The sequence below is a fragment of the Perca flavescens genome, chromosome 8 (genome assembly GCF_004354835.1).
Source record: "Perca flavescens isolate YP-PL-M2 chromosome 8, PFLA_1.0, whole genome shotgun sequence".
NCBI classification, from domain to species: domain Eukaryota; kingdom Metazoa; phylum Chordata; class Actinopteri; order Perciformes; family Percidae; genus Perca; species Perca flavescens.
The window spans coordinates 1,493,290-1,519,220 of NC_041338.1; the positions used below are offsets into that span (position 1 = coordinate 1,493,290).

General features: G+C 41.5%; 2 protein-coding genes across 5 annotated transcripts in view; both read right to left on the reverse strand.

The window, feature by feature from the left end:
- anpeplb (alanyl (membrane) aminopeptidase-like b) overlaps positions 1 to 8,900 on the reverse strand; it is a 30,150-nt gene extending 21,250 nt beyond the window's left edge. The window contains exons 1-6 of the mRNA XM_028585929.1: positions 7,564 to 8,900; positions 3,505 to 3,647; positions 3,224 to 3,357; positions 2,837 to 2,957; positions 1,403 to 1,557; positions 279 to 392 (exon numbers count right to left, since the gene is read on the reverse strand). Of these exons, the coding sequence (XP_028441730.1) occupies positions 279 to 392; positions 1,403 to 1,557; positions 2,837 to 2,957; positions 3,224 to 3,357; positions 3,505 to 3,647; positions 7,564 to 8,171 (1,275 nt within the window). The 5' untranslated portion in view covers positions 8,172 to 8,900. The remainder of the gene's footprint in view (positions 1 to 278; positions 393 to 1,402; positions 1,558 to 2,836; positions 2,958 to 3,223; positions 3,358 to 3,504; positions 3,648 to 7,563) is intronic.
- A 965-nt stretch (positions 8,901 to 9,865) lies between these two features.
- Positions 9,866 to 24,457, reverse strand: si:dkey-12e7.1 (uncharacterized). Of its 4 annotated transcripts, none has more exons than XM_028586407.1 (3): positions 24,176 to 24,457; positions 19,755 to 20,393; positions 9,866 to 11,677 (listed from the first exon to the last, which is right to left on the reverse strand). In XM_028586407.1, the coding sequence occupies exons 2-3, from the start codon at positions 20,283 to 20,285 to the stop codon at positions 11,090 to 11,092; spliced, it is 1,119 nt and encodes a 372-aa protein (XP_028442208.1). In that variant the 5' UTR covers positions 20,286 to 20,393; positions 24,176 to 24,457; the 3' UTR covers positions 9,866 to 11,089. The 4 variants fall into 4 exon arrangements, with proteins under 4 accessions (XP_028442208.1, XP_028442206.1, XP_028442205.1 ...); XM_028586405.1 differs by having other exon boundaries at positions 23,986 to 24,457; XM_028586404.1 differs by having other exon boundaries at positions 22,374 to 24,457.
- Positions 24,458 to 25,931: the final 1,474 nt, after the last annotated feature.

The following is a 25,931-nucleotide window of genomic DNA, read 5'->3' on the forward strand; positions in this document are numbered from 1 at the left end:
GACATGCACCTACGATGACAATTTCAGACCCCTCCATGATTTCCAGGTGGGAGAACTTGCACAATAGCAGGGTGTTCAAATACTTATTTTCCTCACTGTATATATATATATATATATATATATATATATATATATATATATATATTTTCTTTTTCTTTTTTTTTACGGGTCAAATTTGACCCGAAGACAACACAAGGGTTAAATGACAGAAATGAAAATAGTGTGTGTGAGTCTTCTAAGCATGATCCTCGTTAGAAAGATATTTGGACTGAACTTACTAATTGAAATGTAGGCTCAACATGGTCCACTGCAAAGAAGGACATGTAGGTGGAAAAGCCCTCATTCAGCCAAACATCGTTCCACCATTTCATTGTCACCAGATTTCCAAACCACTGTCAACAGAAAGGGCAGATGTGGACAGTTGAGGTAACAGTGTCATGTAACACTCATAAAATGTTGAAGGATAGGACTATTGTTAATGTCAATAAGTTGGTTCTCTTTTCCAAAATTACTTTACAGTGAGAGCAGTTAATCCATTAGTCAAAATGATCTCATAGTCTGTTGTATTTATGAGGGATAACCCTAGACTGTAAAAAAAGATGGACGACGTGTCTCCCCTTCCTCCCAGAGTCTGCGCAGTAGTGAAGTCCCGCCCATGCACCCGCTCGACCAATCGCGAGCAGGGTTGGGTACCGAAACGCGGTACTCATAACAAGTCATGTATGTATGCAAAATGTTTTAACAAAGTTTCAACACTAGATTTAGAATAGTGTGTTCAATTTGGCCCTGGAAATAAAAGGGTATTGTTTTTTGACAAAGTGTGTGCGGTTTCGTTTTTTTAAGTACCGGTTCCAGAACCATTTAAGCACCGGAACCGTTTAAAAAATACAGAGTAGGCACCGGTAGTGGATAAAACCCAACCGGTACCCAACCCTAATCATGAGTCAATCGCAGTTGTCAATCAAAGCGTTTAACCCCGTTTTTGTAGCATCAAAGTGTGTTCATCAGTATGATCAGAACTACATAAAATGACAGAAACCATCTTTGGGGGACACACACAAACAACGTGTGGGCCTGCGGCAAAAAATTGACACGACTAAACTTTTGGAGAAACACAACCTCACGTCACGCTGCTGTGGCCAATCATGTAACTGGAGATCAGACTTGACAATGTGTTTTGAATCCTGTACAGGAAACAGGAAACATCGCTGCCTCTATCTCTGCCATAAGGACGTTTTAAAAGTCTACTTGAGCATTGTTGGGAGGTTTAAGAACACAACAGGATGTCACACAGATGGATCGTTTCATTGACACTCCTCCCGACGCACCACCCTGCGACAAATTGCCAGATCGCTTTTTTTGGTGTGAATGCCCTGTAACACACAGTTTTTTTCCCTCTCACCTGGTGTGCCAGTTCATGTGCAATGGTAGTAGCGATCTGTTCCTTGTTTAATATTGAGGACACTCCTTCCTCATAGAGCAGGGCTCCCTCATGGTATGTGACCAGTCCCCAGTTTTCCATCGCTGTAGCTGCCAAGTCTGGCAGTGCAATTTGATCTGATAAAAAAATGAACAAATGATAAACATACATTTGCTTAGCCAGTTTGTTACACTATCTAAGAGTATCCAGTAGGATTTCTTCAGAAAAGAAGCTGATAGCTACTGATAGCTACCAACTGGAATAATAGTGTTAGTTCATGTGTTACTGAACCAGAGCCTTCCACCTGAGTGCCAGTTGAAGCAGTAATTTTGAATGTTGTTAGTATGTTATAGGTCCCATGTTGTTAAAAGTGAGGTTTCCATTAAAAAGCAGGTTGAGGTGCTACATAAATACTATAAAAGTATCAAAACACTCAATCCACAGAGAAATGCACACAGTCTGTGTTCAAAACCTGTGCCTTAAAAACAAGCCGTCAGGACTTCCGTACGGTAGTGATGTCACAACTATACTATATCTACTGTATATAGGTAGAAAGTGCCACTACTGTGCCGTTACAGTTATTGCCCGGAAATGGCGGTGCAGACAATCAAAGAGAGCGCAGATGCTGAAGACCCAGAAATGCTGTCCAATCAGAGCAGACTGGGCTTTTTTGGAAGGAGGGGCTTAAAGAAACAGGCGCTAAAATGGAGCGTTTCAGAAAGAGGCTAAATAAAGGTATATTCAGATAGACAGTATGAGAAAAATAATGTGGTTTCTTTTAACATTAAAGCATGTAAACATTTTCTAGTAGAAATCAAAAATACAAATATGAACCGGAAAACAAGCATGATATGGGACCTTTAAAATGAAAAACTAAAGTACCTAAAGTGTCAACATGCACATTAAATATTAAAATCATTAGATGTTGTTACTGTGGGCTCACCAGACCCTACAATGGGGTAATATTTGTTGTTGTTGATTTTTGAATAGCATGTAGAGGTTACAGCTAAAAGGTTGGAAAGATGAAATGAGTGTGGATGGATATCATGGATAAGGAAAAAAACAATAGTCATGATAATGTATGATATATACTGTGTACTCCAGTCTTGGTAAAACTTCATGGGAGTTGTAGTTTTTGGATTCCTAAATGTTCAAACTTTGTCTCAAACTTTGTTTAAATCACAAGGACTTTAAATTCTAATAGGAAAAGTGTTGTAGTAGCTACTGATTGATCATCGAATACATATGGTCAGGGAACTCCTGTTGGTGCAAAATGTTACAACACATTTACATTTAGGGTACACTGTCAAACTAAGTAGCATACTGTATTGACTACTACTATCAAATGATATAAAAATGGGACACAGTATACTTTTCATCCATCAACACACAATCAAATTATATCTAAAGTCTTACCAAGCTTTTTCTGTGCGTATTGAATTTCAAAATAGCTCTCGTAGAACGAGAGAATCTTTCCGGTGATGGTGGCTGCATACTGAGCGTGTCCGGCTGCAATGGCTTCAGGACGAGCATACGTCTGGATGGGCAAAACACAGAGGTAAGAAAAACCATAGAAGATATCCTCCCACATATTTCTGTTTTGTACTTGTACATTTTCTTAATTTCAGTTTAATCACAAAAAGAAAACAATGAGTGTGACATGTAAAGTTTAAGGTAAAGGTTAAATACCATAACAAAAGGACCAGGTCATTAAACATGGATATGATTTAATTATTAAATACATTTTTGGTTCATACCAAAAACAATGACATAATATTCATCTTGAATCTACAGAGCACATACGTTAATTTCCACACGCTCATGTTCGGAGGGGGTTGCTGTGAACTCGGACACCGTGAAGGCAAACAAGTACGTTGACATCTTGGGCGTTTTATGGAAACGTGTGTATTTCCATTCATCGTCTAGAATATTGGAATCTGAGAGAGGGGAAACAAAGCAGACCAGTATAAGAAAAGAGATCTATAATTCTGTTATTGCTGTTATAATGCCTGAGGGGACAGCTTTAAGAGATATGAGCTACAGTATATTGTTAGTATTTGGCATTGTCACAGGAGCTTCTTCACCTGATCTTTCCGCATTCCCTAAAGCTGTTGTATCTCTCCTGTGGATGATGGTCACATAAAACTCTGCCTTCATGTCTGGCTCATCGAAACAAGGAAACACTTTCCTGGCATCAGCTGGTTCCAGCTGGGTGGCAACAAGGAATCTACGAATACAGATAAAGACAGTCAGCCTCATCCTATCAGCTAAATACTGCAGGAACACTAGATAAAAATAATGAGGAAACTATTTAGATATCATAAAGAACCCATTATAAATTACTTTGAATTGATACATTTTAAAGCATTGACTTCACTGAATAACCAATGTGCCATTGTGTCTTGTACAAACTGGCGGAAACAGCGTCCATTTTGTGTCCACAAAGTTCATAACACACACAGGAAGCCAGATGGTAGCGTGCCTATTAATGGTGAGTTCCATTTGTACACGGAAGTCAGATTTTCCGAGGTCAAAGCATTGACATATATAAAATGGACCAATAGACCCCGTTGCTCTGGACGGAGACCAGTGAAGGATATTAGAAGCACTTTTCCGGTGATCTCTTGCTTTATTGCGCAGCCTCCAACTGAAAGAGACAACGTAGATGTGACGTGATCAACCTGTCTGAAAGTGTGAAGTCTTCTGGTAGCTGTGCCGAGAGAAATCTCAATCATTCCCAATCTTACAGAGATGGAGAGTGTAGGTATATGTAAGGAGATAACATAGGCACAGGCTAATTACTGATCACTAACATGCTAGTTAACATTAGTAATTAAACCTAAACAGCTAACGTAAGTCGAAACTGCCTGTGAGCTTCTCCTACTTCCTCTACTGTGCGACAGTAAGTCACTTGGTTATGACACAATCGTTAGCCTATTTTTACAAAAGCGTCTGCTACGGAGCCATAACGTGAGGTACAAGGTAATGGAGCCTTTTATACATTGTTGTGTTTCTTTAGAAATAAACAATGGACAAAGTCAGTGGAATGCTAACAGGAGGTGATCTCTTTGTAGCGTCAAAATGGCGCCATAGGAGGTTCGAGTTCTGAAGCGAAGCTTACCCCCTTGGGTCAAAGTTGGAAACACGCCCCCTGACCTCGGAACTCTGAACTTGGACAGCATCACAGTAAACCGAGCTAAAAATCCAACGTGGATGCCCCGTACATCAACAGTAGTGAAAGCTGTAGTAACATACAGTTATTAGCACTTTGTCTTATTTGTGTCTCGCCAAATCAGTCTTACACACAGTCCTGTCCAACTGCTATTTCTGGACATGTTGTTACGCTGTTTGTATGCACACAAAAAACAGCGTAATGCATTGTTATCAACTGGTATTGCTAACAATGGCTAACCTGGCTAGAGCTAACCCCACATTGAAAAATGGAACACATTCAACTGTGTGTGATGTCAATCATTATTTTGTAGACTGTTGTTTTGGAATTTTTCTCCTTTTTCATTCTGAAATAATAAATTTCACACACAGCTCATAAAACAACAGACTGCAAAGACATCTGATGCACATTGCTTTTTTATTCAGACATACTGACTCCAATCCAGATGTATTTGATTAGTGTTGGTGTCTGTTTTAGCATCTCAAAAATCAAACATATGAGTAAGCCAAGTTTGTTTTCTCAAAAGACAAAAATGTTGCAGTGGGGCAAAGTAGACAGTACACAGAAAGTAATGTCATCTCTAGTGTCACTTCTGGGTTAATGATTAGACTGATTTTATATTGAGCACAGTGGTTTGTTTTGGTTTTATGTTTTATTGTATTATAAGTATCATGGCAAAGGTTATGGTCTGAGTTTAGGTTTCGTTTCTATTTAACATATTGCTTCAAAACTACAGCCAACAACTTCATGCAATGGTTTCCCTTTGAGTTTGAAAAAAAAAACATGTAGAGGAAAAAAAGCCTTTTTAAGTTAAGAGTAGATAAGAGTATCTGTTTCTTATCGCTTGCTCCTTGACTGAAGATGAGTTGGATGTTCGTATCAGTTTGGTCTCTCCACGTTTAGTGGAGAACGTGTTAGCTTAGCTTGGAGGTATGAGGAGATGGCTTACTGATACCTCCAAAACATAAGCGGACTGCTTGTTTAACCTTGATGTTTCGGATTCTTCATGTGTTAAATAACAGAATATGTGGCTTGCTTTAGAGTGGTTTAAAGCTTTGGGGCCCTATCTTGCACCTGGCGCAGCGCAAAGCCCGACGCAAGTGTCTTTTAAGACCGAAGCAGTTGTTAATTTCGCATCCAGCGCCCGCGTCGTTTAAATAGCTAATGCACCGGCGCCCATCTGTGCAGCCATGGGCGTGCTGGTCTTACAGGGAGGTGTGTTCAGGTGCATTCTGGGCGTATTGCTATCTTGAGGCAGCAGAAAGTGATCGCACCATTGACCAACAAAAACCTGGTCTAAAGTCAATAATGCAGCATTTAATTGTTATTATAACAGAGTATTAGTAAAATGCTCCTAGGCTCATGCACAGTGCGTGCACACTATGCTTGTTACACACACAGGGACGCACAGCAGCACACACACATGCAGAAGATTACAAATAAAAATATTACGGTGCAAATCAACATAACAGCAATGCTCCAAGGTCCAAACGTGCCTGGCTTTTAAAGGGAATGGGAGATGATCTCTAATTGGTTTATTTCATGTTACGCCCAAAACACACCTCTGATTAATGAAGACACTAAGGACAACACTTTAGGACCATGCGCCCGGCACACGGACCCCTTTTTTTTGTTTTTTGGACACGCCCTAAACGCACCAGCGCCATGCGCTTCACGCCGTGCGCTTGGATCGTTAAAATAGGGCCCTTAGTGCGTAACTTTTTGATATTAATGAATGTCCGTTACATTCAAGCCATTACCAAATGAGTTGATACAAAGCTAATTAAGACTATCAACTCCACAGAACTCTCTCTGGATTTCTCAGTATGGCTATGTTCAGAAGATATGGTACATTCAAGACATCCTTTATCATGTGGATAAGTATCTTGAGTCAATTTCGAAGGTTTTTTCGAGAAAATAATGGGTTGTCTTAACAGTAGCTTCCAAAAGCCTAGGACAGAACAACATAACACCAGTTACTGCTCTTTGACTTTGTTTCGGAACGCTCAAACTGAGTTAGGGTACAGGATAGCAATAAGTAGATGGCTAGAAGTAATTTTCAATCATCAAAAATATATGCCATGATTACCAGATTTTGTACAGGTGTTACTATAATGATTTTGTAAATGGTGATCAGCAACCAAATATTGATAATATGGAAGTCACTGCCTTTTGCTTTGGCGTGACTTCTAACTATTTGCAGACAATACAAAGGCAGAGTACAGTAACTTCAAAATAGATGCCAGATCTCCAGTGTCCTACCTATAATTCATTTGGCTAGACAACAAAAAAGTCATTTTTCTCAGTTCCACACTCTAACGAGTTAAGGTCTTTTGCCTTTGTAGGGCAGTAACTGGTGAATGTCATGTTATTTCACTGCACATTTTTTTCGTCAACAGACTCTACTCAAGGCATCATGGGATACATTACACCGTGGGCATCAGCTACCAGCTAACGACATCAACAACTCTTTTCAAGATGTATAAATTGATCAATAACCACAGAGACATTCATCGTTTTACTTTCTTAGTTTTATAAAGTCTGCTTCTCACAGGGATACAATCGCAGTGAAAGCTCACATTGACAAAGTGGAGGCAACTGAAAGCAAATCTCTAGACTGCAGCGTTCTGGGATTTTCCAAAAGTTGTGTCATCTAGGTCCATTATTTAACTTTTGGTTTTCTTTTGCTTTTTGATTTAGACAACAAAAACGTGAAAACAGCTTGGTTGGTTTTGACTGCAGTCAATACCACCAGTTTCTGTGAATCCGTTTTAACTTAGACACTGGCGTGATGCTGGCGTTGCTAGAGAGCACAACAAGTGGATTCATTCATAGAATATCTTGAGCTTTTTTATCCAATGTTGTGTGTCTTAAAGTCACCAACTTTCATGCCGAATGGTTCCCTGGGGGTAACCCTGGCGGTATTGTTTGATTTTTCTATCAACAAAAGATGTAATTGTTTTTTACTTACCTTTCTGTATTTGTATCGCCTTCATACTCTGGCACACCTTCCACATATTTGCTTACATACATTCCATCAAGATTTTCTGAGATTTCTCCTTTGAAAGACAGAGACAAACTGTAGTTCCCTCCTGCCTCCAATGCCTCCTTCAACTGGATCTCGAGGAAGTTAGTGTCGTCTCTGTGGGTTTTCATCGCAGAAACTTCAATCATCTCGTTTGTGTTTTCGTTCTTCACCTTTCCATTACTAACTGCCAGCTTCATGCTTTTGAGGTAGATGGTGCTAGTCCTCTCAACACACCGAAAGCTAACGGTAGAGTTTCCAACGAAGTCCATTGTCTGGTTGGGACTGGTGACGTTTACTTCCTCGATGATTCTGGTGTAGAGGTGAGGCATGAGGAAGACCTTGTAGCTGAGCGGTATGAGATTCTTCGGCAGCCGCATGACGGGCGGTAGTGCTGTGGTGGTGATCGGGCGCGTCGGACGCGGCGTCGGGTTCATTGTCGAGATCTCAGTTTTGTACAAAATGATCATGGTGATAATGCCGCCGATGACAGACACGGTCAGGACGACAAAGGCGGCGGCAATAGCCTTCGATAGGATGGAGGTTTTGGGCATGGTGGCAGTTTCCTATGGTCAGCCCCGGAGCTCCTGCTGCTTGACTGGTAGAGATGAGTCTGACAAGTCCTTAAGCTGGTCTGCAATGACTGATCTGTGCACGTCCAAGTAACCTTCCTCCCATAAACAGGGCTTGGCTTTAGCAATTAAGGGTCCGTACTTAGATTAAGCATTAACTCGGGCATTGCCCAAGGAGCAAAGAGTAAGCGTTATAGTGTGAAGAGGGCGAGGTTCATTGGCCTCATTGTAAATAATCAGATTGTGCTCTCAAACATCTGGAGGTGGTTACTGTGGTCTTGCCACTAATGCAGGGGTTAGGTAAACCTCAAGGAACACTTTATACTCACACCGCACACTTCAACCCATCACACACACAGACACACACGCACGCACGCACCGTCATAACCACACGCCTCAATGGAAACATGAGCTGCTGGGGAAGAAGAAAATCCTTCAGAAGAAGACCATCAGCGTCATCCCTTTGGATTGTGAGTGAAGGTGTCCAGAGTTCCACGTTGCGGTGACGTTGACCTCAAACGACTGCCCTCCAAGGCCAGGTAAAACCTCAATGTACGGGGTGCCGGACGGCAGCTTTTTTTAAAGATACATGTCAATACAGATCCCGTGCAATTGACAAACTCCCAACAGACGAGAAGCATATCACGGGAAGAGTGCTGAGTGGGCTGGATAAGAGAGGAGAAAAAGGAGGAGGAAAGTAGAGAGCCCCAACCTCGGGGAATCCCGACCACCATGACCAACACATGCGCGCACGCACGCACGCACGCACGCACGCACGCGCGCGCGCGCGCGCGCACGCACACACACACACACACACACACACACACACACACACACACACACACACACACACACACACACACACACACACACACACACCTAACCTCAGGAGAGGAAACACAGGGAGAAAAACAGGCAGAATTTGAACACTGTAGAAAAAGAGGGCCTGAGCTGGGTGCGGCGGTGGTTGCTTGTACTGAGAACAGATGTTCCTGTTGCAGGATCCAGGGGATCAAACCAACCCGACCATATTGAAACAATAAGATGGCGCAACAACTGGCAAATCATCCTCCCAGGGAGACTGGAGCCAGGTGGAGGAGTGTCCAAGCGAGGCCAAATTCCACATTATTATTATTATTATTATTATTATTATTATTATTATTAAATGGCCTGTTAGGGGTGAAATGATGTTCATGACACTTGTGAGAGCTTTTTGGCTTCATGCATTAGACAAAAAGTAGTAAACTCCATTCATTTCGTCAGAGTTAACAAAAGCAAAAAAAAAAAAACAGAAACAATTCCCTGGTGCTTACTTAGAACAATGTTCTCTTGGACTCCATAAAATTCAATTTATTACGTATTATTGTGTGAAAAACGTGGTATGGACCAGATGTTACAACATCTGTCTAAATGTTAAGGCCTTCTATTCCCACATTGAGGTGTGTGTTGGATTTTTCCATAGAAAACATAGTTCTGGGATCTGTAAAATGATTCCTGTTTCTCTGTAAAATTCCAAGACCATGCCTGCACACAAAGCAGGGACTGGTTTACACGCAACACACACACACACACACACACACACACACACACACACACACACACACACACACACACACACACAAAGACAATTAAGATTGAATACAGTTCTTTGTGACGAATCTTTCCTGACATCAACCAAATCTCACATATACATTGATTTATTCTGAAGAGCATAAATACCCTCAAGCACACATCTGCTACTCGTACAACACATGAGCACAGGTACTGGAGTGAAATGATCAGAATCCATTGGTGTAAGAGACAATGTTACACTAGTGCACAAGTTTCTGTTGAAAGACCTTTGGGAGAGAAGTCTCCATGGCAAAATCTTTGACAATAAGGACCTCTACTGATTAGAAAGATAAATGCAAAAACACTGATTCCATTTCTCAGCTGTCAGAAGGAAACGGTGCAGAATATTGTTCCATCAGTTTTTTCTTCGAACAGGCAACGTTTAAAAGGCATTCTCCACATCTCTAAGTCGCCATTACACTCTGTCTTCTGCTCGTCTTTTTCACAATACATGGACACATGGCTTAGGCAGAGTTGTAGTTAATGGTGTCAACAGGGCAATCAGCCTGAAGCACCTTTAGTTTTTGGGAGATGACGGGCAAACTAAATAAAACAGTTGTAGACATGCTGTGTATCATTGTCTTGGGAAAGTGTTTCCAACTATAACAGCAGCTTCCTGTTTAAGAATTGTATCCAAAAAAATAAAAAATAAAATAAAAAAACTTGCAGTCCTTTGATTTCACTTGAAAACGTGTTTTTCTTGTGTGCAACTATGTGTCCCTCTGAGAACAGTTTGTTTAAACAGGGACACACATGGTGTGTGTAAAAGATTCGTTTTTATGGATCCCACAGCAGTTCCAGGCAAGTCCCGCCCTATCAAGATGGCCGATTAGTTGAGGTTAGGCATTGGCTTCCAGTAGTTAAGGTTAGGATAGCCGATTGGTCAGGGGATAGGACCTGAACAAATCGGGTTCCGTTACTTTGCGCGAGCGTGGACGTTTGGCCAATTGTGGCGCGTGAATGCTACTGAAGGGCGGGTCTTCCCTAGAACTGCAGTGGGCTCCATATCCACCGATGGATGGTACATCATTTCAAGTCACACAGTCAGGGTTTCCCCCAGTGTGTTGCAAGCCTGGTGGCCCACCGGGCCTAAGTTGCCCCCCACCAGGCATATGCCACTAGGAATGTTTTTTTAATGTATTTTAAGATATTTTTTTAAGAAACTATTGGGCTCTACATTAATGCTGCCATCAGTCTAGGACTGGCACCAGCCGGGCCCTCGTCGAATAAAGGCTCATGCCACCTGGCTAAACAACTTTCTTTTTTTGGGGTGGAAACCCTGCAGTTGTCTACCAAAGCCAGCTGTCTAGATGCTGAACACAGTAACAGGACTGTTCCAGGATGGCAGACAGCTCTCCATAGCTCTCCTCTCTCCACGTGGGGAGTAGCCTCTCATTGTTGAGGGCCTGGAGCTTGGGCGTCCCCGCCCGGAGGACGTGGTACAGACAGGGCCAGCGGCTCTGGATCCGTAGCCTGGTCCTCCGGTCCAGTGTGATGCCGCGGACGATCTTCTTGGCTCGGAGCTCGCGCAGGGCCGGCAGCTTCAGACAGGAGAAGACCAAGCCTCGGCTGGGCGACACGTCCAGGAACTCCAGAGACTGGGACTCCAGAGTGTACGAGATGCCCAGGTTCCTCAGCGGAACCAGGATTTGTAGAGTCAGAGACTTCAGGTTAGGCAGGGATTTGGTTAGGGCTTGCAGCGTCGTGGGAGTCACTCCTTTAAAGACCCAGAAGTATTTGAGCTCCAGGACTCGCAGCTGCTGGAACTGGTTGAGCAGCGACACAGACACATCTGACCAGTCAAAGTGTAACCGCATCTTGGAGATGCGTGGGCAGCTGTGGGTCAGTTTGGTCAGCAGCTCCTGGAAACTGGTCACCTGTCAAATCAAATCATACACAAACAGTAAGATATGAGAAAAGTATGTGATAACGTTGTTGAATATCGCAATAACAATATTACTAAATAAACTTGTATTAAAGTGTTCTCAGTTCTGTTGCTTTCAGTATTCTGCTAAAATACAACAAACTGCTTGTTGAATTTAATTAATGAAAGGAAATCATTTCAAACATCATGTTATTGAACAAATTGAACAGTGAATTGAATATAAAAGGCACCACTAAAAAACAGTGACAGTTACATTTTAAAGTGCAGCTTTCTGCTGATATTTTCTTTCAACTAAAATCTGAGTGTCTTTTGCGATATGTCGCAGCATTTCCTGATGAGTTTATTGCACCAGATGATATCGCAATGATGATTACAAAAAACAATACATTGTGCAGCCCTACCAAACAGGCACACTGTATAATACTCAACATGTTAGTATGGACAAGAACATATTACAACATGTAAATTGATTGCAGTTTTTAAATCAACCGATAGCAATACTGGGGAAGTAACAAAATGAGCCAAGTTGCCAAATTCTGTTGAAATACCTATCAATAACATGAACTGCTTTTTCGCACACATTTCTTTTTTTGTGATCAAATGTTTTTATTCAACACACATACACAACCAACAGTATGTTACAAGTAACAGAACATACATGTAACACCCCCCCCCTCTCCTTCCCAAAAAAAAAAAAAAAAAAATATATATATATATATATATATATATATATATATATATCGCAATGATGATTACATATGTATATGTGTATATGTATATATGTGTGTATATTATATATATATATATATATATATATATATATATATATATAATATACACACATATATACATATACACATATACATACATACACACATATACATATAAATTAAATAAAAACAAAAATTACATTAATGAGTTAAAATGAAATAAAAGCTGTACACTTAAAACAATATCAACCCACCCTCCCCAGGACCCCGTGGGCTGGCAGCTGTAATCGCAGTCGGCCTTTTAACGTCTCTGCTATTAAAAGCCACATATCTATATTCACCTGTCTAGCACCATTGATACGAGCGGTTGAAAGTTCCATATAAACTATGTCTAGAAAGGTCAGAAGCCATTGCTTAAATGGTCAAAGTGTGTACCGCCACCATTTTCTTTGCAGCCGTGAGCCCGGCAAGGACTATCCTTTTCTGACATTTAGAAATCTGTAGTGAAGAAGTGTCATTCAGTAACAGAACTGGTATTGTCGCTAATACTGTCCCCGAGACAAATGTCGACAGTTCTGAGGCAACATTTTGCCAGAACCGTGCAACAGGGGGGCACTCCCAAAACATGTGAAGAAACGTGCCCATGGTCTTCAGTGAACACAATGTGCATGAAGCGTCACCAATCATTTTCATCAGGCACAGCTTACGAGGGGTCAAATAAGTCCTATGGACAAAATTATAGTGGATCTGCTCGTGGTCTGGATTTCTAGAAGCCAATTTGACATTATTCCATACCCTGCTCCAGTCAAAATCTGGCTCTAGCCCTGGGAAATCCCTCCTCCATACTCTGTCTAGTGGAAGTGTCCGGTGTGAGGCTTCCCTTATGTATTGATATGGAGTGGATACCATGCCCCGTGAGTCACTTTTAGCAATGAACAGCTCGTGAAGCGGGTGTACAGGCAGGGGGTGCTGCCACGGTACGCCATGTGCAGCTGCTCTAAGTTGTAGGTAAAAAAAAGAAGGATGTGCCTGGTAGGTTAAAATCTTCCTTTAGGGCTAGAAAGGAGCACAGCCCGTTTAAATCAAAAACGTCCCCTAAAAGGTGAATGCCCCCCATCAACAAACCGTTGTTCTTTAAAATGGGTGAATAAAGATGCCATCTGCAGGAAGAGTTACAATACCTTTCCACCGAGCGCCAAACCTCAACAAGATGAGAAATGATCGGACCAAATCGTAGCTGACACTGCCTAACAGAAAAGTTCGCAAATAGCACATCTGCCAAAGACCAAGGGTGCACCATCTTCTCTTCCATCGCTCGCCAGGAAACCACCGACTGGGGATCAAACCAGGTGACAAGCGGTCGAAGGGTGAAAGCCCAGTAGAACCATTTAAAGTTTGGAACTGCTAAGCCCCCGCTCAATCTGTCACGCTGAGCAGTGGAAGTTTTCACACGTGGACATTTTCCTTTCCAAATAAATTTGGAAACCGCAGCTTGCAGCTTCTCCCAGTAACCAGAAGGGGGAGAGAGCGGGAAATTCGAGCTTGTAGCGAATTAGGCAAACTCGCCCATCTTTCCAAGTCAGCCAGAGCCGCATTCAGCACGTCAGTATAATTGTGTTTAACAATGCGATTCAGAGAGGGGAATATATCAATACCTAGGTACCTAAACTGTTTAACAAATGGAATAATCGCAGGTAAAGCAGTTGTCTTAGCTGCCTCATTCAGAGGCAGTAAAGCCGATTTTGACCAATTAACTTTAAAACCTGAAAGCGCTCCAAACTCATCCAATATCGTTAAAAGGTGAGGGGTAGAATGTAGAGGGTCTTCAAGGAAGACCAAGACATCATCAGCATAAAGTGCCAGATGATGTTGTGTGCTTTTAACAGTGATGGTTTTATAACTGATGAAAGTCGAATCATCTGTGCCAAGGGTTCGAGTGAGAGCGCAAAGAGGCTTGGGCTTAAAGGACAACCCTGGCGAGAGGATCTCGATATCGGGAATAAAGTGGAGCAGAAATTACCTGTAAGCACCATCGCTGAGGGGTTTGCGTATAGCACCTTAATTAATTTTATGAAGCCCTCTCCAAAGCCCATCACCTCCAAAACTGACCACAAAAAGGACCATTCAAGGCGGTCGAACGCCTTCATTGCATCAACGGAGCCTTAACGTCCATCGAAGCATCAATCACATGTAGCAGCCGTTGGACATTATCAGAGGCTAGGCGTGACCTAATGAAGCCAGTCTGGTCACAGTGCACCAGTGATGGAATATAAAACTGCAGGCGACGGGAGAGTACCTTGGCATAGATTTTAATGTCAGCATTCAGAAGACTGAGGGGCCTATAGTTACCACATTCAGTCGAGTCTTTGTGTTTCTTAAGAAGTAAGGAAATGACTGCAATATTCACATCTCTAGAAAAAGTGCCCTTCTCTACTGACAAATTTATCATAGCAAAAAGCAGTGGGCCTAGGAGGTCCCAGAAGGCTAAGTATAGGTCTGGCGGTATACCGTCAAGGCCAGGGGATTTGCACTGTTGCATGCTTTGTACAGCAGCCTTGAGCTCTTCAAGTGAGATCGGCCTGGCCAAATCATTTGCGTCATCATCAGCAAGACGGGGCATGTTCAAATGAGCTACAAAGTCTCCACATTTGTTCTTGTCGAAGGAAACCTCAGATTTGTAAAGATTAGAGTAAAAACTACGAAAAATATCATTAATTTGAGCAGGGTCAGTGGTGACAGCTCCAGTCTGTAATTTAATTGAGGGGAATGTCCGAGAATTGTTCATTCGATCTAATTTTCATGGCCAAAAGATTGCTGGGTCTAGATCCGTGAAAATAATACCGTTGCCTGGTTAATTTCTTTCTTGACCACTTTATGTTGCATAGCTATGTCGTCTGAATAATTGGCCGATAAAGCGTATTCTAAAGTGGCATAGGTATTTTCCAGTTCTTGTAATTTAGATTGTCGAGCTTTACGTTGATTAGAGGCAAATAATGTAGCATTACTCCTAACGAAACCCTTGATTGAATCCCACAGTATCCTAGGGTCGTCAACCGAGCCGACATTAAAATCTAAAAACTCTCTGAGTTTCTCCACAAACTGTTCCTTAAATCCCTCCTGCTTCAGCACGGTGGTGTTGAAACGCCATCGCGGTGCCCGAGAAGACATACAGCTAACCACCACAGTACAAAATACGGCTTTATGATCAGAGAGGGCTATAGGTAGTAAATTAACACGTTGTAAGTCTTGGAAGAGCTTTGGGGACGCAAATAAATAGTCTATTCTAGAGGAGGACTTGTGACGCGCAGAAAAAAAGGTGTAATCCTTCACAGATGGGTTGTTTATGCGCCACAAATCTGTGAGCCCAAGGCCATTTGCCCAAGCCCGTAACGCAGAGGACGCTAATTCCTGGTCCCTAGTCTCCGAGCCACCAGACCTATCTTCAGTCGGATTCCAAACTGGATTAAAATCCCCTCCAACTATGAATAGATATTCAGTTAACTCGAGCATAATGCTAGTCATGTCACTATAAAAACTCCTATCATAACAATTTGGTGCGTATGCAGATAAGAAAGCGATTTTCTTGCCATTATGTTCAGCTTTGGCCAAAGTCCTGCAGTCTGAATTTAAGATTTCTTCTGGCTACTATAGCTACACCCTTGGTCTTTGTAAGAGATGAGGAAGATGCTATAACGTGATAAAACTTATTGGCCAGGCGCCTGACATCCCCACTCAAGAGATGTGTTTCTTGTAATAATGCGATGTCAACTTTCTTCTTCCGTAACAACCCTAATGTGCTAACCCAGCATTCCAACTTAGAATGTTAAGTTCTGACATAATTTAGACCTTTGTCCCAACCAGAGCATTGAGTAATACTGAGAACAGCCCTGTGACCAACAGACATAACCAATAAAGGGTAACCATTCCAGCCCACCAGGGTCCCCCCACCCCACCCAAAAAAAAAAAAAAAAAAAAAAAAAAAAAAAAAAGGATAAAACCTAAAGGCGAATAATAATAATAATAATGATAATAAAAAACACACATTCCTAACCCCAAGGAGCTAGAACAAGCTCCAACAATGAACCCTCCATATATACTAAGTTCCATGACCATGGGTGGAGAACGGGCAGCTATAGTTGGAGTATACCGCCCGCCCCTCCCCCAGTTTCCAACAAATAGAATCAGTAACATATTATCCCATTACTCATGACAATAACAACAGGGACCTAGGCTATATCAAACTATTAAAGGCTGCAAGGAGCCACATTCAGAATAGCAAAAAAAATTGATAATGCCAAAAATAAATAAACTATGGTAGCGTTGTACAAGTCAGCTGAGAAATGATAATGCTAAGTATGCCGACTTAGAATTTAGGCTATTACAAATGCAAAAATAAAAGCCGTTATTTTAATATCGCCATGGCAAAAGCCCAACATACAGCGCATTTAAGGGCGCATTATAAAGAAAGAAAAATTAACAAATCATTCTAGTGCAGTAAAGTCCAGCTGTTGCAGCTAGGTGATGTAGCGGTATACAGGGAATGCGCTTTAATCTTTGTATGAGGTAAAACCGTTAAAAGAAAAATTACCCAGTCAGCTAGCTACATCATACTAATTAAAGACTGAACATATGGGCGAATAGGACAAATTAACCCAAATACAATGAATGAAAGTCTTGTATGTTACCTTGTACCAGAGAACATCACCATCAGGAAAATATAAAAAATTAAAAGTCAGGCGGCAGAGGAAAAAAAAAAATCATCCAGTATGACCAGCCGTGAAAAAGAACTGAGTCCGCGTAGACTGTGGCCCAAATCAAAAGGCGAAGATAGGCGTATAAACCTCGGTAAAGCTGAGATACCCGAAAAAAGGTCCAAAATCTGCTATATTAGTCCGATAACGGACCGCTCGTACAGTGCAGAAAAACCTTTGAGTCTATCTTGAGAAATCGTAGACAGAGCTCCACATTAAAACAGCACTTGGTAGAGGTCAACCCTCCGCATCCGAGGAGCTGCGGCTACGGGCTTCGGCTGCGCCTGCCTCTGGACCCCGTCGGTTGTTCTCCCGCGTCGACATCGGCCCGGGAGTTAAGGAAGTCCTCAGCTTCGCAGGGATGGTTGAACACACGGTAGTCCAATCCGTTTTTTAATCTTCAGGCTCGCCGGGTACAGTAGAAAAAATTCGATGCCTCTCTTCCTTGCAGTGTCCATCGCTGGGCCAAAAGCTTGTCGCCGTTTGATCGTATGGTTACTGTAGTCTGCAGCAAACCTCACAGTTTTGCCGTCAATAATGACCTGTTCCTTCTTTGCGGCTCGGAGAACAGCCTGGCGGGACGAGTAACAAAGGGTGTTGAAAATAAGAGTGCGAGGTCTGTCCCCGGCTGAACGGCCACTGTAAATCCGATGAGCCCGCATGATTTCCAGCTGCTCGGTCTGTAGGGACGGGAACCACTCAGGCAGAGCTCGTGTCAGGAACTGTACAGTTGTGTACTGTTCGAGCCCTCGGTCCCCTCTTTCAAACCGATAATGCGTTGCAACACCGGCTCCTGTCTTCCATGTCCGCCATTTTAAGTTCAAGACTACTTAAGGCTGCCGCGTGGTTCACTACGGCCTTTGAGTTGTCTTCAACGGCAACTTTTATGGTCAACATTTCAGCTTTAATTAAGCCAATACTCCCTGAGAGCGCTGCCAATTCAGTTCGTATGGCATCCAGCTTACTGTCTGTGCCCTTGGCCAACTCATTCAGCTGCGAGAAGCGAGATTCAAAAAATTCCATCTGTTTCTCCATCAGTGCATCTGTAATGGCGCTGAGCTCGCCACCGCGTTGCCCTTTATTTGTCTTCGCAGAGGCTCCACTTGTATGGTTTCTCCTCACAGAGTCGGCCATTCCTACTCCTAGAAGCTGTACACAGTTGAGGTGCTGAGGAAGTCAAACTTAATGGGATAAATTAGTCAAGAAGGGAGAGTCGGGCAGGAGCGAATATCCTAAGCTGCCATCTTGTCCAGCCGGTCACGTGACCCTTTTTCGCACACATTTCTAAGTTTGATTGTCGACTGATAGATGAATAATCGGCAACTATTGATAATCGATTCATTTTTAAAGTAACTTTTATTTTTATCTTTTATTAATTTCGTTATTTTTCAAAAATATTATTATTCTAAATTGGCAGAAAATGCTGTTTTTGGACTCAAATATGGAGGTTTCATAAATATCGAGGTTTTATGTCATATTAAACTAAACATATTTGGGTTATAAACAAAACAAGACAGTTAAAGACATTTTCTGACATTTTATAGACTAAACGATTAATCATCTGGACAATAATGGTCAGATTGATCCATGATGAAAATAAACGTTAGTTGCAGCCCTACATGCAGTATTTCTGGACAAATAAAACAATGCAAGTTGCCAGATGGACTTTGATGACTGATGTGGGTGTCCGTGTTGTACAGTACATGTTATTGTGCTGTCTGAATAAAAATTGAGAGCCTCGCTAGCATCACGGCACTCTTGCTTCTTTATTGTTACCAGGGGAATCAGATTCATAGCTCTTATTTGCAGCAGACATTTTGACTCGAAAAAGCAGGGGGAAAAAGCACACACGTGGAACTAATAAAATTAACGATGGCAGTAGTCCAGCAGCTAAGACAAACTCTCTGCTGTAAAAAACGTCTGCTGTAAAAAAAAAAAAAAAAAAAAAAAAAAAAAAAAAAAAAGGTCTGATTAACTTTTTGGTTTCATGCCACATGTTTTTCCTTGGTCAGGCCTCTGCTGTGCTTTGCATCCTCCCAGGAACTTTGGGAGTCGCAACCTTAAGGCTGATTTATGCTTCTGCGGAGGCTCCAAGCGGAGCTTTCTCCGTGGCCTACGAAGTTTTTACTTGCTTGTTGGTGTGTGTGTGTGTGTGGATCTCTTTAAAAGAATAGCAGGACCGGCATGTGTGTGTGTGTGGGGAGTGTGTGGTAGAGTGAGTGAAAGAGGACTAGAGTAGGGTTGGGTATGGTTTGGGTTTTTCCCAATAGCGGTTCTAAAGCGATAATTTTAAAAACGGTGCTGGTGCCTAAACGTTCAACTGTCCCAAATTTTTTCGACATTTTTATGCAGCAATTTGTCACGTGCCGTTGTTATTATGTATATAGACCATACAACTTTATCGAGAAAATAATCTACAGACTAATTGACAATTAAACAATCGTTGGTTGTAGCCCTATTATTGTCCCTACTGGTTTTAATGGTGGTTAATGGAGGTGGTAAGCTAATCAGTACAGAACCAAATGAAAACACAGATACTGCTTGTTGCAATCAGGACTTGTGAGTCTGCCTGGCAGAACTTGAACTAAAATCAGTCAAAACAAGTTACCTGGTCCATCTTGGTAATGCTGTCCTGGTGCGAGCTGGAGCCTGAGTTGACCCTGAGGTCCAGCGGCTCCAGCAGAGTGAACGTCCAGTTGAGGTCCAGGTGACTCAGGTCTCTGCAGTGGACGTTGTCCAGCAGGTGACTCAGCAGTTCGCACCACTTGTTGCAGCGGTCGCCCAGGTCGAAGCTGGCCTTCAGCGTGAGCAGGCTGGCCCGCCGCGAGATCAGGTGATGGGTGTAATGGTGCACCCAGGACTTCCACCTCTCAAACTCCCGGTTGGAAACCAGCAGCCCTTCCCGGCCCAGGTGGAAGACGCCGCGGCGGGAATAGTCCGCCACCCGCCACAGCTTCCATGAGCGGACGATGCAGCTCCAGCTCACGCAGACCAAAGCACAGCTGCACTTATCCACCTCGTTCAAAAAGGACAGGATGTGCAGCTGGCACTCTACGGGCAGCAAGTTGAAAGGGAAGTAGTCGTCCACTGCTTTCCGCCGGCTGCTCACAGGGACCAGGGGTCTCTTTGGCGGCGACATGACGACAGATGATGAAAATAATACTGGCGGTCATTGGTGGAGGTCAGAATCTCCACCGGGTGGTCTTGTGGTCTGGCTTTGCCATAAACATGTCTGGTCTGGGATAGTCTTGGGGATAGAGAAAAGAAACAGACAGAAAAGAATTGAAAGTGTTGACTTTTTTGCTTCCTTTTTCTTTCCAAGTTGTTCAAGGTAACAGGGAGAAATAAATAAATCCTACTCATTGGGTGTTCTGGGTACCGAATTCAATACTTTTTAGGCACTGACCGAATTACCTTTATAAAATGGAGTATTGAAAAATGTCTCGTCATTCAAAACCAAATTTCATACCTAAGGATTAAGGGCGCTTTCACACCTTTAGTTCGGTGGATACGGTGAATGCAATTCGTTTTTTTATTCAATTAAAATGGACCAAACAAGGTAGGTGTCGATTATTTTTTCGATTAATCGATGAATCGGATTTAAAAAAAAAGCATTAATTTACATAAACTCAATACATACATACTTATTGTTTTAGTTAATAGTTGTTTAAAGGTAAGTAACCCAAATAGCAGATACAGACAAGACACACAGACAGACAGAAAGACAGACTGACAGACACACTTATTCATTCAATTATTACCATCATTGTAGTAAGTGCAAGTTAAGTTTGTTTATACACCACACACTATTATATTTGTCGACAATAACTGATATGGGACAAAGCACATAATATACATAACAGATTGAAAAATTAATGGGCCAAAAAAGGCGAGTGAATAAAACCGTGTCTTTAGTCTTGCAAACTATACCCCCCCTGCTTTATTACTGTTATTACCGAGCTAACGCTAGCTTGTCATGCTAGTCAGCTGGATAACGAGTAAACAGCAGCACCAGAAGAGCTCCTGGAGGGACGGTACGTTCCTCCCTTCAGACCGGAACAGAAGGAGGATAGTGTAGTGACTTTACCCTGCTGTTGAACTCCCTTCCTCCTCATCAAGGACTCCAACATGTTTACGTTTTAGGTGCTGACTCATCACCGTGGTGCGCCCGTGCCATGCCGTGTCGCTTTTGCTTATCTTGCAATTAACACGTTTCTGATTTATTTAGTGAAATGCTCCCACACCTTGGATGACTTATATTAGGTCGTACTGATTTTTCTGCCTCCGCCGAGTGTTTCAGAACAACGTTACGGGTCTCTCCGGTCTTTCTCCGTATTTCCTCTACCCCCGCTCTGCTCTTTTTTTTTCTTTCGCTCCGCGCTGCTCCTCTCTGCGCTCAACTCAATTTTTTTTTATCTCCGCGACTAGGTTGGCTTATAGTTGCGCGACACAACGAATTGATAATTAAATTCGTTGCCAATTTTTTTAGTAATCGAATTTTATCGATTCGTTGTTGCAGCCCTAGTCTAATGTTACACGGCCTAGAGACACACAAGTACAACTCTACGTTACACAGAGGCTGGCTGTGCCATAATGTTGTACTTTTTTTTTTGGATTGGATTTTGTAAGATTAGCATCTGAAAAAATATCGTTCAGGAACCCGTATCAATGTCACGGTATTGGTAACGGTACCGGTATTGAAAACTTTTAAACGATACCCAGCTCTACTTACAGCAACTTGCCTGATGACACTGACAGGAGAATATCACCATAATTAGGGCTGGGCGATATGGCCAAAATATTCTATCCTGATAAAGGCAATTACATATTCTAATAACTATATATATCACGGTATAGCATGTTTTCTGCTAATTCAATAAATGGTCTATATGACATAACCACATGGTAAAGCCTATTTCTGTATACTCCTGTGTGAATTAAATACTTGACAAATGAAAACTATTGAGTGTTTTCTCATTTTAATGAGAAGTTTAGTGCAGAATGAATCAAGCTAAATCATAGAGATAAAATATCGCTATACACTGACTTTGTTTACATGCATGCACCCACACAAATACAGACTAATCAGATTAAGGCAATCGTTTGTATAATAATTTAACTACACCATAAGAAGAATTCATGGGTGTAGACACGCAGGAGTTGCACAATAAAGCTGAATGAATGGATGAAAAAAATGTGCACACTGCTGTTGGAAAACACTACTCACATTTTGTTTTAACCAACATTTGGTTTCCAAGTGGATCTTTATACATTATTATGCGGTCCTGAGCTGTATGCACTATTGCATTCTGGGTCATGGAGTTTAAAGACCAGGGAAGTGGAATCTTTCCAGTTTGCTAATCACAGTGAACTGAGTGGTAATGTAAAGTGTTATGTAAGAACAAAAGAGCTATCTTCAAATTACATTCCCTCAAAATATTTCACAATCACATTTTTCTGGGTTGGTAGGTTGCAGGTTTCACCACGTCAAATTTAAGACTTTTTAAGACCATTATGAATGAAATTTAAGGCTGAAAGAACTACAAGACCACTGAATAAAAAAAGAACATTGTAAAGCGCAACGGGAACATTTCAATCAGCATCAGAGGTAGGGAAAATAAGACCTGTTTAAAATTATCTAAGAACTACAACATGATACTTCAGTGAATTTAAGACTTTTTAAGGCCTAAAATTTTGATTTTAAAATTGCAGACTTTTTAAGACCCTGCAGAAACTCTGTTGTTATTACCACATACAAGTTGGATGACATCATTGTGTATCACAGTATCTCAATATATGATTTCATCCACTGAAAGATGATAAATTATCATATTGAATTAAACCCTAATCAGAATTCACATAATTGCTGGTCTACCTGGACAACCCAGTGAATGTTTTGGAATTTGGACCACTTCTACCAAAAGAAGAACTAACCATAAAAGTACTGCTTCATTTAGATACGTAAAATACGGCACATATGCGTGGACAAAAATGGTGACTTTGTTTTTTTTAATTACATTTGAAATGTATTTCCACATATTGAGGATTACTTTGCGGTTCAGCTTAAACTGGTAAACTCTTCAAATGGATCAAGTTCAAAGGTTGTTTTTTTATCTCGGGTGCAAGATCACAAACTCTGAGTGTGGCCTGTTGATGCGATTATACCAAAGGCTCTTTGTTTCAGAGACAGTAGAGGATGTTACTTTGGTGCATGCATGTGTTAATAAATCCAAAATGCAGTGACGCAGCTTACATTAATAAAGCACGCAACGTAATAGCATGGTGGTAATACTATTAACTTTAGCTGCACCTTTTGAGTGGTCTTACTGGGATAACGTTAGCATTAGGTAACCATATCTTGTAGTGACGTTAAGTTAGCTAGCAACTGTCTTGTGGCACAACCTTGTGCGTTGTTAAAGCGAGCTGTGAGAACCAACTCTAAAAGGTCAAGAAATATATAATATAATGAACATCTTGACAAAACACTTGTATGTCAAATGTTTTGAACGTGTGTGTGTGTGTGTATGTATAGCAGCAGCAGCAAAAACAATCCTGTCCTGTTAGTAGTGTCCTGAGGACTGCTTCTCGTATATAGAGCGCTACTCTGTCAATTATATAGTCTGTAAATTATTGAATCGGGTGGCTTTCCCCTTTAAAGGCCTGTGTGCTAACGCGGTAGGGTGAAGATTGTACTCGGTTCTCCTGTAATTTACAGGAAGTCAACCAACGAGCCAATTCCCACGACAGTTATTGTAACTTTAGTACTTCTAAAATCGCCTCGTTGAAAAAAAAAAAAAAACCGTACACGTAATGATGTGCTATAAGTTCCACATGCTCACCTTTTATCGCGGTATTAAATTACAATTTCGTAAAGTGACACATCGGTTTGTAACATGACTCGGGGTCTGCTAGCTCCGTTATTTCCTATTCCTCTGCTGATAATTGCTCTTCAGACTTTCAGCTTCTGCCCATAAAAGGCTAAATTGGTGTTATTTTGCACCATTATCGAGACAAAAGTCGCGTCTTTACCTTTTGGTTGAACGGGCTCCCCCCCTGTCCTCAGTTAAAAGGCTAACCTGCTAGAAGCTAGCTAACGTTAGCACACATGAGACAAAGGAGTTTAAAATGAACCTAATGGCAGCGCGTTGATGCGGATTGTAAATAACTTGCGTTGTATCCGAACGTATTAGTAGCTGTAAAGCAACTGATACAAATCCCAAATTTAAATAAAGCTGCAAGGAACATTAATAACAGTAACCAGGCCAGCTAGTTAGCTAGCTGCCGAACAGCTGAGTTCTGTTGTTGTTTTTGTTGTTGTGGCTCGTTGGTGATTGCGTCATCAAAATGCGTTGGGGGTGCAAGTTTTGCACACCGGTGTTGCACCGTCGGGCGGAGGTTATTGTCTGAAAGTGCTGAGAAGAATAATGGTTTTTGCCTCAGTATGAACAGAGAGCATTTTGCGAATTAAATCACACATTACCCTAGGTAAACGCAGAGGTGTTGTTCATACAGTCTTTTTATATTCAGTCTGATGATCTCAAGTGGAATTTGGGGGAGGACAAAACGCCCTCTGTCGGGGCCATGTAGAACAAGTTGTGAGAAGAGTGGGTAGCTTCTTTACCTGCTGTTTCAAGATAGATAGATGGAATGGATATTCCCAAAGTGGACATTAATTTCCACAGAGTGTGCCTCCCTCTTTTTACACACAAACTAAAATACCTAATGGCTGTAACCCTATGACTTCAAACCTCTAATATTGACTGTTGATTTGTTTCTATTCTACTGTCTACTTTATTCCCTTATAATGCCCATATTTAATGCTGTCTTTTTTTAAAAAACTTTATCCTTGCAGTGCTATAGTTTTTATATTACTATGTCTACATTATTCTCATATGCATCCAAAGCTTTTGACCGTGTTAATCACGGTAAACTGTTTATTAAATTACGAGAGCGAGGGGTCCCTCCGTACCTAATACGTATCTTGCCTTATTGGTACTCCCATCAAACAATGCAAGCTAGATGGGGCAAGATTACATCAGATCCTTTCCCAGTTACCAACGGGGTTAGACAAGGTGGAATATTGTCGCCTGTTCTTTTTAATTTGTATATGGATGATCTTTCTAGGACATTAGAAGTGTGTAAAACTGGTTGTATGGTGGGAGATAGGCGTATTAATCATCTGATGTATGCAGATGATTTCATTGTTATGTCTCCTTATAGTGCTGGCCTACAATAACTGCTTAGTGTCTGTTCAAACTATGGACTACAGTATGACATCAAATTCAATGCAAAAAAGAGTGTTGTAATGATTGTCAGAACTAAGGAGGACGGGAAGCTATGCTTTCCGTCTTTTTATTTGACAGGGCAAGAGCTAAATGTAGTTACTAAAAAAAATATTTGGGCCACATTATTAGGGATGATTTTTGTGATGATGAGGACATACAGCGCCAGTGTTGTAAATTATATGGACAGGCAAATATGTTGGCACGTAAATTTCATATGTGTACTGAAGAAGTTAAAACGTCTCTTTTTAGAGCATACTGTACACCACTTTATACAGCTCACCTATGGTGCAGCTATAGTAAAGCAAAGATAAATAAGATAAAGGTAGCATACAATGATGCATTTAGAATTTTGTTGAAGTATCCAAGATGGACCAGTGCTAGTCATTTGTTTGTGACGAGTAATGTTCCCACCTTCCATGCTGTGCTTAGGAATTTTATGTACAAATTTAGGTGCCGATTAACAGAGTCAAAGAATACAATTTTAACTGCCTTAACTAACC

Coding starts and splice junctions, on each gene's coding strand:
- si:dkey-12e7.1 (XM_028586407.1), bottom strand. CDS start 20,285: ATGTCGCCGCCAAAGAGACCCCTGGTCCCTGTGAGCAGCCGGCGGAAA. Junction 11,678..19,754: donor GCATTACCAAGATGGACCAG/GTAACTTGTTTT, acceptor TTGATTTGACAG/GTGACCAGTTTCCAGGAGCT.